This window comes from Pteropus medius, unplaced genomic scaffold, assembly GCF_902729225.1.
Source record: "Pteropus medius unplaced genomic scaffold, Ma_sr-lr_union100, whole genome shotgun sequence".
Classification (NCBI taxonomy): Eukaryota; Metazoa; Chordata; class Mammalia; order Chiroptera; family Pteropodidae; genus Pteropus; species Pteropus medius.
In genome coordinates, this window is record NW_024342473.1 from 12,519,657 (window position 1) to 12,531,552 (window position 11,896).

General features: G+C 51.6%; 1 protein-coding gene across 2 annotated transcripts in view; it reads left to right on the forward strand.

The window, feature by feature from the left end:
• The window catches only part of MEGF11 (multiple EGF like domains 11), a 318,172-nt gene that overhangs the window by 296,653 nt on the left and 9,623 nt on the right, over window positions 1-11,896 (forward strand). The window contains exons 16-23 of one of the 2 annotated variants that reach the window (XM_039865256.1): window positions 2,206-2,334; window positions 2,944-3,072; window positions 3,546-3,674; window positions 4,179-4,307; window positions 5,408-5,644; window positions 7,160-7,278; window positions 9,544-9,610; window positions 10,239-10,340. In XM_039865256.1, the coding sequence (XP_039721190.1) occupies window positions 2,206-2,334; window positions 2,944-3,072; window positions 3,546-3,674; window positions 4,179-4,307; window positions 5,408-5,644; window positions 7,160-7,278; window positions 9,544-9,610; window positions 10,239-10,340 (1,041 nt within the window). The remainder of the gene's footprint in view (window positions 1-2,205; window positions 2,335-2,943; window positions 3,073-3,545; window positions 3,675-4,178; window positions 4,308-5,407; window positions 5,645-7,159; window positions 7,279-9,543; window positions 9,611-10,238; window positions 10,341-11,896) is intronic. The other variant, XM_039865257.1, reaches the window with a different exon arrangement.

Here is an 11,896-nt window from a genome sequence, read left to right on the forward strand (position 1 = left end):
GCCCTGGGGAATTTGCTTCTCTTTAAGAATCGATACCTCCCCCATGCTCCTCCATGTGGCTCAGGGATTCAAGGATTTCCTCTCCCATAACAGGAAGGCAAGGAAGCCTTCTTAGAGGATGTAGGGCTGGCTGGAACTGGGCTTTGAGGAGAGCATGCTGAACTGAGAGGAGCTCAGAGAGAGAGGTTTCCAGTAGAACTCACTGGAAGGTCGCTGCCGCTGGGGCCTATTTGGGCCATTTTGGAACATTTCCTGTGTGTTTGCTGTATGCCAGGTACTGTGCTGGGCACTCAGACCCAATAAAGAACAAGACAGCCAGGTTCCCTGCCCTTACATAGTCTGTAGTCTAGCGGGGGAAATTCTGAGCTTAGCCTTTCCCAGTAGAACGTGGGAGTCAAGTCAGGGGAAAGGGATGGCCAGTTTATCTCCACATGTTCAGTCACCATGCTTTGAGTGCCTGTTGTTTTTCCAGGCCTCGTGGGGGACAGAGATATGGGTGGAGCCCAGGTCTGGCCTGAAACAAGTTCACAAGTCACAGTAACAGAAAACCAGGGAAGAAACCGATAGTGTTTTTGGAATCTCAAAAAGGGACACATAGTCCCCCAGAACAGAGAACAGGGGTAAATCAGGTAGGATTAAGTTCAGCTGTAGGTGACATAAAAACTCAAAATACTTGGCTTGAAAATAATGAACATTATTTCTCTCACACATTAAAACAAAAAGAAAAATACACATAAGAAAGGTCCAGAAGGAGGCCACTAGGGAATGGTAGGGTAGCTCACAAGGACACCAGGGACCCAGGCTTCTCCTACTTTGTTCAGCCATCCTCCGCACAGGGCTTCCACATCTGATGAAAGATAACTGCTTGAGCTCCAGCCATATTACCCACAGTTCTCATCCCTAATCCACATTATCCTTCAACAAGGAGGAGGAACAGGCAGAGACACATTTCCACTTACCACTGGCCACATGTAGTCACATGGCCATACCCAACTGTGCAGGAGCCCAAATGAGGTCTTTATTCCAGGTGGCCATAGCCCCAGCTAAAACTGAAGACTCTACTAAGAAGAAAATTAATATCAAAAGACTAGCAGCCTCCTACAGAGGGTTCCTGGGGGAGGTGGCATTTGAGATGAGTCTTGTAGGCAGAGTAGGATGTCCACACCTGAACGTGAGGGTCAGGAAAATTCTGGAAGGGAACAGCTGGAGCAAAAGCACAAAGAAAGAAAGAAAGAAAGGCATGGAGTGTATTTGGATAGTGGTATGATAGACCAGTGGCTTATGTGTCTGGGTGAGGTCGGTAAAGTGCTGATCTCTAGGATCCAGATTTCATTCCAGGGCAATGGGGAGCCAATGAGCATGTCAGAGCAGAGCATAGGAGCGCCATGAAGAGAGCTGTGCTCAAGTTGTAGGAGGAAGGTGGAGGATGAACTGCAGGGTGAAATGAGTGGTAGGTGCTCAATTAACACTCAGATTTAGTCCTAAAGGAGCTTGCATGCAGCCTAGGTGAGGAAACTAGCCCTTCCTCCAGGGACCAAGGAGTGACTCCTCCAAGAGGGGCTGGGACCAAAATCCTACAAGTGACTCAGAGTGGAAATACCATGGGAGCTCAATGAGAGAGAGCGCCCTGTGGACCCAGAGAGCTCTCTTGAGGAAGAGGCTGAGCTGAGGCTTGAGGAACAGGTCGGATTTGGAGAGACAGAGGAAACAGGTGGACAGGGATAGCCAGTCCTCCAGCAGTCTAACTGCAGACAGACCTGCCACCTACATTTGTCCCTCTCCTTCCAGCTACTGACATTCTCTGCCCTCATGGCTATGGGATCAGTGATGCTGGCAAGAGTGTAGTCATGGAAAACAGAAGGCTGTGGAGCAGTACAGGGGGCACTGGACTGAGTGTTCTCTCAGCCTCTCCACTTCTATGAGACCTAAGTCAAGTGATGCTACCCCATGGGCCTCAGTTTTCTCCTGTGTTGGAAAGGATCGTTAATAGAGCCTCCCAAAGAATGCAGCTATGGACATGAGGGGAACTCATTCATGTGCAGATGGAGAAGGGTGGTGGGGTTGCCGAGATGGGCAGTTCTACCCAGGTCCATGATCCTAGGGTAGCCATGGCTGTGGCCTGGGAACTTCTGGGGGTGCAGCTGTGGATGGTGGTCTGAAGATTACAGGTGGGAGGGCAGGTGCCAGGCTGTCTTGTGTCCACAGTGTGTGCTGGAGGGCACTTTGGGCAGGACTGTGCCCAGCTCTGCTCCTGTGTCAACAATGGGACCTGCAGCCCCATCGATGGCTCCTGCCAGTGCTTCCCCGGATGGATTGGCAAGGACTGCTCACAGGGTAAGCTGCTGCCCCTTGGGAATGCCCTTAACCCGGGGTCAAGCCTCAAAACACCTCACTCCTTGCCCCTGGCGCGTCCACCTCCCAGGGCTGAAATCTTCTGCAGATAGGAATGTCTACCTGAGTCCCACTTAGCTCTCTAGCTAATATAATGAATTATTAGGATTAGTCACTGGCATTATTAACTGCTAATATTAAAGGTATTGACCTTGTTGGCATAGTACCATTAATGCTATTAATGCTGAGAGCACTCCATCAGCACCTGAGCAAGGAGTACCCCCTATGCTTGGATGGAGAGGAAGAGGAGGCAGGGACTGGCATGCTGGAGTTTGGAGGTAGGTAAATGAAGTTTACCACATGCGTCCCACTCCAAATCAGTCCTCTGAGAGGGAAGGTTCAGGAACCCTCAGAGCTGGAAGAATGGGCAGAGAATCTGGACGACTGAGCCAATGGAGGAATGGAGGAATTCTGGGAATGTTAATCCTTCTGAAAGCCAAGAAATGCCACCTGAGTATCTCCTGGCATTTTGGCTCTGACGTGTACCTCCCCCGCCTTTTCATCTGCTCCTCTCTGCCTTGCCCTCACCCTCTGCATTCCATCCATCCCTAGCTTGCCCAACTGGATTCTGGGGCCCTGCCTGCTTCCACACTTGCAGCTGCCACAACGGGGCGACCTGCAGTGCTGAGGATGGGGCCTGCCGCTGCACCCCGGGATGGACCGGACTCTTCTGCACACAGCGTAAGCCCCGCCTCCCAGCTATTTGGAATCCCATGCTGCGGCCTGCTGGCTGCCTGGGGCATTGTCTAGGCCTGCAGTGGAGAGAGGAAGGCGGCGGCCAAAAGGCTGTAAGACACTCCAGCTTCTAGGATTAGGGGGAGCATGGCTGGATTCAGGGGTTGATGGGCCCAAAATCCTGGAAGGGTAGGGCCATATGGTATTCCAGCAATCGCAAAGACCAGACCCTCCTTTTGGACAGTGGGGCCCAGAGTGAAGAGTGACCTGTGGCTGCACAGCCAGGTGACTAGCCTGGCCTCTGGTTCCAAGGCACCTTTGTCCAAAGGATTCCCCACCCCCTCAGTGTGAGAGTTCAGAGTATGGAGATGGCTCAGGTGCATGGTCTCACTATTCACCCCAGCTATCAGAGAGGTGGCAGCAGACAGACGGCTGGTCCCAGTTGTACCTCCAAAGTTGCCTCTACCCTGTTTCTCCAGGCTGCCCAGCAGCTTTTTATGGGAAGGACTGTGGGCACGTGTGCCAGTGTCAGAATGGCGCCAGCTGTAACCACATCAGCGGCAAGTGCACCTGTCGCACAGGCTTCACCGGGAGACACTGTGAGCAGAGTAAGTTGTCCCAACCTATGACCCTGGGTGTCGGTGCCAGGCCTCAGCCTCCAGGTCTCTGCAAACCTGCTCCCTTGACTTCTGGAGCAACTCCCAAGGAAAAAAAAAACCTAAAGTTTGTTCCTAAATGGTGTTTGAAGTTTCTTCCTCCGGTTTGGGGGTGGGGTGGGGTGTTGAGGCGTAGGAGAGGCTTGAGGGAGTAATAAGGGAGTAGAGGGAGGCACAGCTGGTTTGATTCTTTGAAGCCCTTATGGCACCCAGCTCAGGGCCCAGAATGTGAAGAATGTTGCATAAATGGGTCAAGTGAGGAAAAAAGAGGGGTGAGTGTCCCCCCACTCAGGGCTCGAGGTGCTGTCTACCCCCAAGTATCAAACCAAAGCACAATAGGAACTACAGAGACTCTGTGAGACAGACTGGCTAATCAGCACAGATGTCCACATATGGGATGGGAAGGGTGAGTGTCGCTGTGTACCACTGTCTACCCCCACTTTTCGTGTTACACAGAATGTGCCCCAGGAACCTTTGGCTATGGGTGTCAGCAGCTATGTGAGTGCATGAACAATGCCACCTGTGACCACGTCACCGGCACCTGTTATTGCAGCTCTGGATTCAAAGGAATCAGGTGTGATCAAGGTAATACACAGATGGCAGAATCCCTAGGCAGAGGGCTGTGGAAAGGACCCCATGGACACAGACTCTGGGGAGATTCCAGGGAGAACAACTCGACTGTATAAGGATACTTCATGACTTCCTTTTATCGACATTTGGGAGAACAGGAATAGGGTGGGCTGCAGAGGGGAGGCAGAGGCACCAGGGGCTAGAGAAGTAGATGGAGCAGGCAGCCTCTTGGTCACGGCTTCCCTGTGCTCATCTTTGGCAAGCTTCCTGTAGCCAAGCTAGTGCTGTGGAAAGGTCACTAGACCATTTGAAGATCTGCCAAATTCTGGTTCTGCCAACCTGCTAGGTGTCCTTGGGCAGGTCATTTCCTTTTGCTGGGCCTGTTATTCTACATGCAAAGTAGAAAGAGATTAATCCCTGTCTTCTGCCACAGCACAAGGTTCTGCTGAGAGCCAAGGAGCCCAAAGGGGCTCAACCTTAGCTCCAGCTCTACAGTCAGAAGACACCCCTCCCCACCATAGAGCAGTTGTGAGGACCAAGTTGAGGTAATGTGAATAACGGACTCAGCATAGTGCCTGGCACATAAATGAGCACTTGATAAATGGTTTTGTAGACATAAAAACCCTTTGTAAAGTGCTACAACAAACATGTAAGGGATTATACTGCTGTTGATTCTAGGAGATGGGGGATAAGAATGGGCTGTTATCCACGTTAACAGAAAAAGAGCCAAGCCATTTACATTGCATTCTGATGGGGGTTAGCCCACACATATATCAAGATGGGTGTTGTGGGCAGTAATCCTGGGTATACTGGCATAGCGCTCACAGTTTTCATTGTCAGTTTGTCATATGGTGCTTACAGTCCCTGGGGAGGGTGGGATTACTGTCCCATGTTACAAATGAGCAAACTGAGGACTCTTAAGTAAGTCATATCTAAGTCACACAGCTAATAAGCAGAGAGAGAGCTGAGTCCAATTTTTTCCAACTCCTGAGAAATCCAAATAGGGCCAAGACCAGAACTCAGGCCTCCTAACGTTAGAGGAATCTAGGCCTGGCAGATGAGATCTGAAGAACAAGGAGGCCTGTCCCAGGCTCAGGCCCTCCCTCCACCCGCAGCTGCCCTCATGATGGAGGAGCTGAATCCCTACACCAAGATCAGCCCAGCGTTGGGTGCAGAGCGGCACTCGGTGGGCGCTGTCACAGGTATCATCCTACTGTTGTTCCTCATTGTGGTGCTGCTGGGCCTGTTCGCCTGGCGCCGACGGCGGCAAAAAGAGAAGGGCCGTGACCTGGCTCCCCGCGTCTCCTACACACCTGCCCTGAGGATGACCAGCACTGACTACTCCCTCTCAGGTAAGGGCTATGCGCCCGCACCCCACTCTCCTCCCCCTCCATATACGTACAATCCAGGAAGAGCCACGCCATATCCGTGGGAGGTCGTGCCTACAGGGTTGGTGGATGGGGCTGGATGCTCAGACTCCTCTAGAGAGATAATGGGGGTGACAAGCCGGAGCCTACTTGGGAAAGGTAGATGGGGCTTCATGGGGTATCATTGCCTGGACCTCCAGCACTATGTGCCTGCAGTTAGGAGCCTCCTTCCAATTCCCCAGATCTTCCCATCCTTCTGCCACAGGAATATCAACATTAAGCAATAACTTTCCTAAACTCTCCAGGGGAACCTCTCCCAAGCCTGATGCCTGTGACACCAAAACTGGCCTTGGAGCCCAGCGTTGAGACCCTGACCCAATTTTGCTTCTTTGGGTGAAGGCCTCAGAGTAACCGTCCCTTCTCTGTTCCCAGAGTTAGAAGGGCCCTATTACTATAGTGAAAGGGGATGGTTCCCAACTTGGGGAGATCTGAAAGTGAGGGCAATGTCCCTTTGGCTAGGCCTGCTGGAACCCAGACTGTCCACAAATGTGGCAACTACTCCAATGGGTGTTCTATCTGGGAATCTGAATGGGATGAGGTTGGAGCTGTTGGGCCAGATCCTTCCTCTCCCCTAAACCATGGACTGCTGCCTTAGAAATAAGGAAGGCTTTTTGCTTCATAATTAAAAAGAGGTCAAATGCTCTGAAACTGCCAGTAGCCCTGGACTACAGGAGGCTGGGCCTGTCTGGGTGAGCACAAGAATGACAGCCCACTCCAGCTGGCTCCATAGCTCATGGCTGACCTATACCTTGTGTTTAGAAAACCCATATCACATCAGCCCATTCCTGCTAAGTGTTGTGTACCGTGGGCCCAGCTCCATGCTAGGTACTGCAGGATAGACAGAGGCAGCCCAGATGCAGACCTTGCCTTTAGAGACCCTGGCCTGCATGCACTCCTCTCCTGCCCCCAGTTTCAGTCAAATAGGTATCTTCTGATAAAAGCCCAAGCCCACAAAGATTTAGGGACTTTCTTCTATGACTATAATGAACGGGTTGGCCAGGTTTCCCCATGTCATTCACTGGAATTCTCCAGCCCTGTCAAGAGGCCCTGCAATCCAAAGGGCAGGAGGACAAGACTGGGCCTCACTACTGGGATCTGACCCTGGGGGAGGCGGGGCATGGGGGGGCAGGGGAGGATCAGCACAGATAAGCAGTGATTCAGGGACATAGGAGACTGTCAAAGCCAACACTCTTCCCTCATCCATGCTCCAGCTGCTGGTGCCACGACTAATCTGCATCCTGCAGGGAAGGCCACCACAAGGGAAGGGGCAAATCAGGTTCCACAGATTTCTGTGGGGTTAGTGGATGCCAGAAAGCTTGGGGGACTTGGCTGTCTTTTTGCAGAGCACTCTCAAGGCTGCCCAGCCCAAGCATCAGTATTGGGGCATCTCATGTCAAGGGCAGGAGTATGATGGTATGTGGCACCTTGTTCTCTTCCCAGATTTGTCTCAAAGTAGCAGCTATGCCCAGTGCTTTTCCAATTCCAGCTACCACGCACTGGCGTGTGGGGGGCCTGCCACCAGCCAGGCCAGCACTCTGGACAGGAACAGCCCCACTAAGGTACCGGGTCCCTGATTCCCCAGCCCCTATCCACTTTCCTCTCATTCAGCTCTCACTTCTGCTCAGGAAGGAACTATACACTCCACTTAGAGGGTCCATGCGGAACCAACTACCAATACATTAAATGCAGCCCTGTGCTCCATGGGACATGTAAACACTCTGTAAAGCATGTAGCAGGGTGCCAACAAGTTACATGAAGCTAGCAAGCACCATGTAACCAATAATATCACATGTAACCAACCCTGCTTGGTTAAACGACGTAAGCGTCGTTTAATGTAACATCTACCCCTACACCCTGTGCGAGACCAACCGGTACCAAGTCAGGTGATCAGATAGTCATGGGTAGCCTTCTTGTCCCACATGACCATGTATACCATGTAGCTACTTTTGTCACATGTTAACACCTGTGACCAATACACTACACTGCCAATCACTGCAGTACATTACCAACACCATGTGTACAACCAGCACATTACAGAGCAACCACTGTACTCTGGTAGCCACCTGATGTCCTTGTACCTAGACATATCACCTGTCATCAGTATATACAACCATTTGTTGCAGTCAGAACCAACAAAAGGGACGTGGAACCCAAACGTCAGCCATAGCCAGTGTTCTTACTGACAGCCCTATAGGTCTTCCCTCTCAGCTCCCAGCAGAGCCCTGGGCTGGTGGCAAGATGTCCTCTTACAGGCCTTTGGACAAGGATGTCTCAGAACACACATGCAGTGAGCCCCCTTGGTGTGCTAGGACCCATACTGCACAGAGTGGGAGGTTCAGAAATAAAGAACAGCCTCAAGGACTGTTCTGATGGGCTCATGCTACACACACCTGACACCTACCTAAACATGTACACACACACAATAGCAAGATCGGCCTCCTGGCTTCCTATAACACTCATTCTGGGAACATACTCCAGGTCTCTGCCCTAGAGTTCTGGGAAACCTTTCTCCCTGTCTGCTCCACAGAAAATGTCCATCAGTCCACAGACTGTGCCTACTGCCACAGAACTGGCAATATAGCCTGAACCCCCTAACAATAACACGGACACTGTACAGCCCCAAGGGCAACAACCATCAAGCCAGCACCCCACGGCCACTCTCTTCAGGGACACTCAGCCTCAGATTTCCTGCAAAATGGGAGTGCTGCATTCAGGATGCCTTGAGGCCCACATGCAAGGTCTGTGGCCATTAGCCCCATACACAGCCCTGTAGCTTAAGGCCCCCTTCCAGTGCATCTTCTCAGCTCAGACCCCATTCCTAGCTTCAGCATTATTAAGCTTATCTGAGTTGCTGGAAGCTGAGGGAAGGGGATGCAGACTTTCCCAGAAGGAGGCCCTTGATTAACTGCTTTATCAAGGCTGTAGCAGGTTAAAGATGAAGGATGCCAGGGATGAAAGGCAAAGGCCCCGTCATTCTTGGTCTCATTCTAACAGGAAATTCAGTAAAGGGCTGGAGTTATGCCGAGATCCACCTGGCGACCCTCTGGCTCACCTCACCCCAGTGGCCCACAGTGGTTCTGTGTGGTCAAGGACTCCTCAGCCTGGCAGATGTAGCAAAGATAGGCAGTTGTGATGACAAGGAAAGGATATGGGTCTGGTAGGTGCGACCTGAGTTGACCCAGCTCTGCCACTGACTCCTTGTATAACCAAAAGCAAGGCCAACAAGCAGGACTCAGATTCCCATCTGGGAAATGAGGACAACCATCCTTGCTTCATACAGCTGTGAGAATGCAAGAAGAGGAAAGATTATACTATAAGTACATCCTATCTGAAGCTTTCCTTTGGTCATATGAAAGGGTGAATCACATTCAGGTCAGGTGGCAGAGTGACAGTGATATTGTAGGCAGCCTCAGCTCCTCCCTCTGCGCTAGACATGGCCTTGTGTAGCAGCTGAGACACTCCCAGAGCCCCTTCTCCTACAGCTCAGCCCCACCCAGCTGACCTACTTCCCCTGTCAGGCTAGCTTGGCTCAGGCCAGTTCTTGGCTCTTGGGATGATCTGCCCCTGCCCCCCTTTACCCCAAGGACCTGGGAACCCTACAAGTTCAGCCAGACAGATCAGGGTATGTTCTGCTCCCTCTGGCCTCAGCTGTACCATGGTGGCTTGTCATGGAACACCTAGCTTTCCTTTTCCTTCAACGATCTAGGCCCGTGGTGGGTCAGGATCACCACATGGGTGGGTGCACAAGGCTGGGCAAAATGAAGGCGTGGCAGGGGCAACTCTGGAGCACTAGGTATTAACTGGCTCTCCTACTCTCCAAACAGCTCAGTAACAAGTCCCTTGACAGAGACACAGCAGGCTGGACCCCCTACAGCTATGTGAACGTGTTAGGTCAGTAGTGGTCCCCTGCCATCATGCTGCACCCTGTTCTCTCCTCTACATTGAGGTGTTGGGGGGGGGGGAGAGGCTGTCTAGCTCTGAGAGAGAGAGAGTTAGTAGACAAATCCTGAGCATGATTTCCCCCAGGAGAAAGGGTATGGGGAGGAAACCCAGGTCCCTATTTCAGCTCTTATAAGCAAACGAAGCCTAGAACCTTCTTCATTCCTATACTAGGGGAAGAGGGAGAGAGTGGCTATGACCCAAGGACCAGGGAGACAGCTAGGGCCCCAGATGTGGGGATTCCAGATGGAGGCAAAAGATGCAGTCACCATCTGGAAAAGGAACCCCTGCCTGGCACAGTTCCTACTAAGGTACCCCTTTCAAGGGTTTCTTCCCTCAGCCCACTGCTCTGGCGGGTAGGGGAGGAAGCGTGGGCAGGGAGTGAAAGGAAGCAAGGCTGATAGCCTGAGCACTAGCAAATCCCCCTGGCCCTGCTGGCCCAAGCCCCTTTAGATGCTACACAAAAAAAGCCGTAATTCTTTCCAGCATGTCCTGCCTTGTCCCTTATCCCCCACCTTTCCTCACTCCTACCATACCAGGGCCCTGGGAATAATGGCTCCTCCCTGTCATTCCTCACTAGACTCCCATTTCCAGATCAGTGCCCTGGAGGCCAGGTACCCGCCCGAGGACTTCTACATTGAACTTAGACACCTCAGCCGCCCCGCTGAGCCACACTCGCCAGGTTAGACCCCCAGCCCTACCCTCTATCTCTGGGCCCTTAGGCTCGCATACCAGTCTAGACCCAGCACCTGCCCTGACTCCCATTCCTGCCTCTTGTTTGACTCACCCCCATTGCTCCCAAAACTCTCTCTGTTGAGCCCCACTTCTTCCTGACATTAGTCACAGCCCAGTCCCCTAACAAATGAAACCTGTTTGGATCCCCCATCACCTCTTTGTTCCCATCATGGTCTGTGGATGTGGACAAATTATGACTAGTATTAGGTAAAGGGGACATAAAGTAGTTGCATTCCCTGCAATACAATTCAAAACCACTGAGAAATGACCTGGGAACGGCAACACCTTTGGGCGGGGGGAGGTCTCTGGGTATGGATGACAAAGAGTTGTCTCTCTGGCCAAAAAGCCCAAATGTCACCCAGAGAGAGAACCTAGACTCACCCATGGCCCAGGCCAAACTCTCATAGATCCTAGGGTAGGGGTGTCAAGCAGAGATCTGTAGAGGTTGAGGCAGAATGTGTCAACCAACATCCTCTGTGCTCATGTATTAAGTTCAAACTTGGTGTCCTGGGCAAGTTACAAGAAAGACTTGGAAAGTCAGCCCTGCAATGGGAGTATGTGTGTAGGAGTTACAGAAGGAGGTACTATAGGGATGAGTGCTATGAATGAACAGAGAATGCGGCCTCCCTAAAAGTAGCCCATTTAGGGCAGGACCTTAGCACACTGGACAACCTGGGCCTGAGTTCAGGCTCTAGCTGGTTTCTAGAACTCAAGGGAAATGCAGCTCTACCAACTCCTGCAGGTCCCTGGGTCAAATAACACTAACAAGACTGGAGATTCTACATTTATCTGCTGGTTGAGTAGGCGTGGGCTGCAAAGATCCTGAGCCTGTGCCCAGGAGACTGTGCTCTTGGCTATGGAGTCCCTGGCAGTGTGCAGGGCATTCAATAACCCCAGCAAATAACCGCCCCCCCGCAAACCCCCTGTATCTCTTTCCACATGGGAGCATCCTCTGAGCTCTCACTCTTGAACCAGTATAGCCAGAGCTACCACACAGTCTTTTGAATTATACCCAGGCAGGCCAATGTGAGACAATACTTAAGGAGATCTGGGCTCTAGTTGCAACTCAAGTTCTCGCTTGCTAGTGTGATCTCAGGCAAATCACTGCCCCTCATTGTGCCTGCTTCCTTTTCTATGAAAAGGGGAAAAGTTAACAGCCTAGCCTCCCTCTCTCAGAGAAGGCAAAGGAAGCCCTTGTCTGGTATAAAGTACTGAACTGATGCCAAGAACAGACTGTTGCAGTCATGTTTCTGAAGGGCACAGGTACCTATAGGTCCTTTAGAAGAATAGCGAATGAGAAAAATTTGGACCTGGTTCTGCCCTATCACTCAGTAATGTGTGGAAGGCAGACAGATAGTAGACTCCTATAAATTCAATTTGGGAACTCTATGTGGGAAGGTATGGGGAGGTATCTAAACAGCAGTGGGTTGGTCTTCAGTGTCAGAAACTGGTAAGTGGAGCCAAATCGTATTTTAGTAAGCACTTGCTGCATGCCTCGCCTGG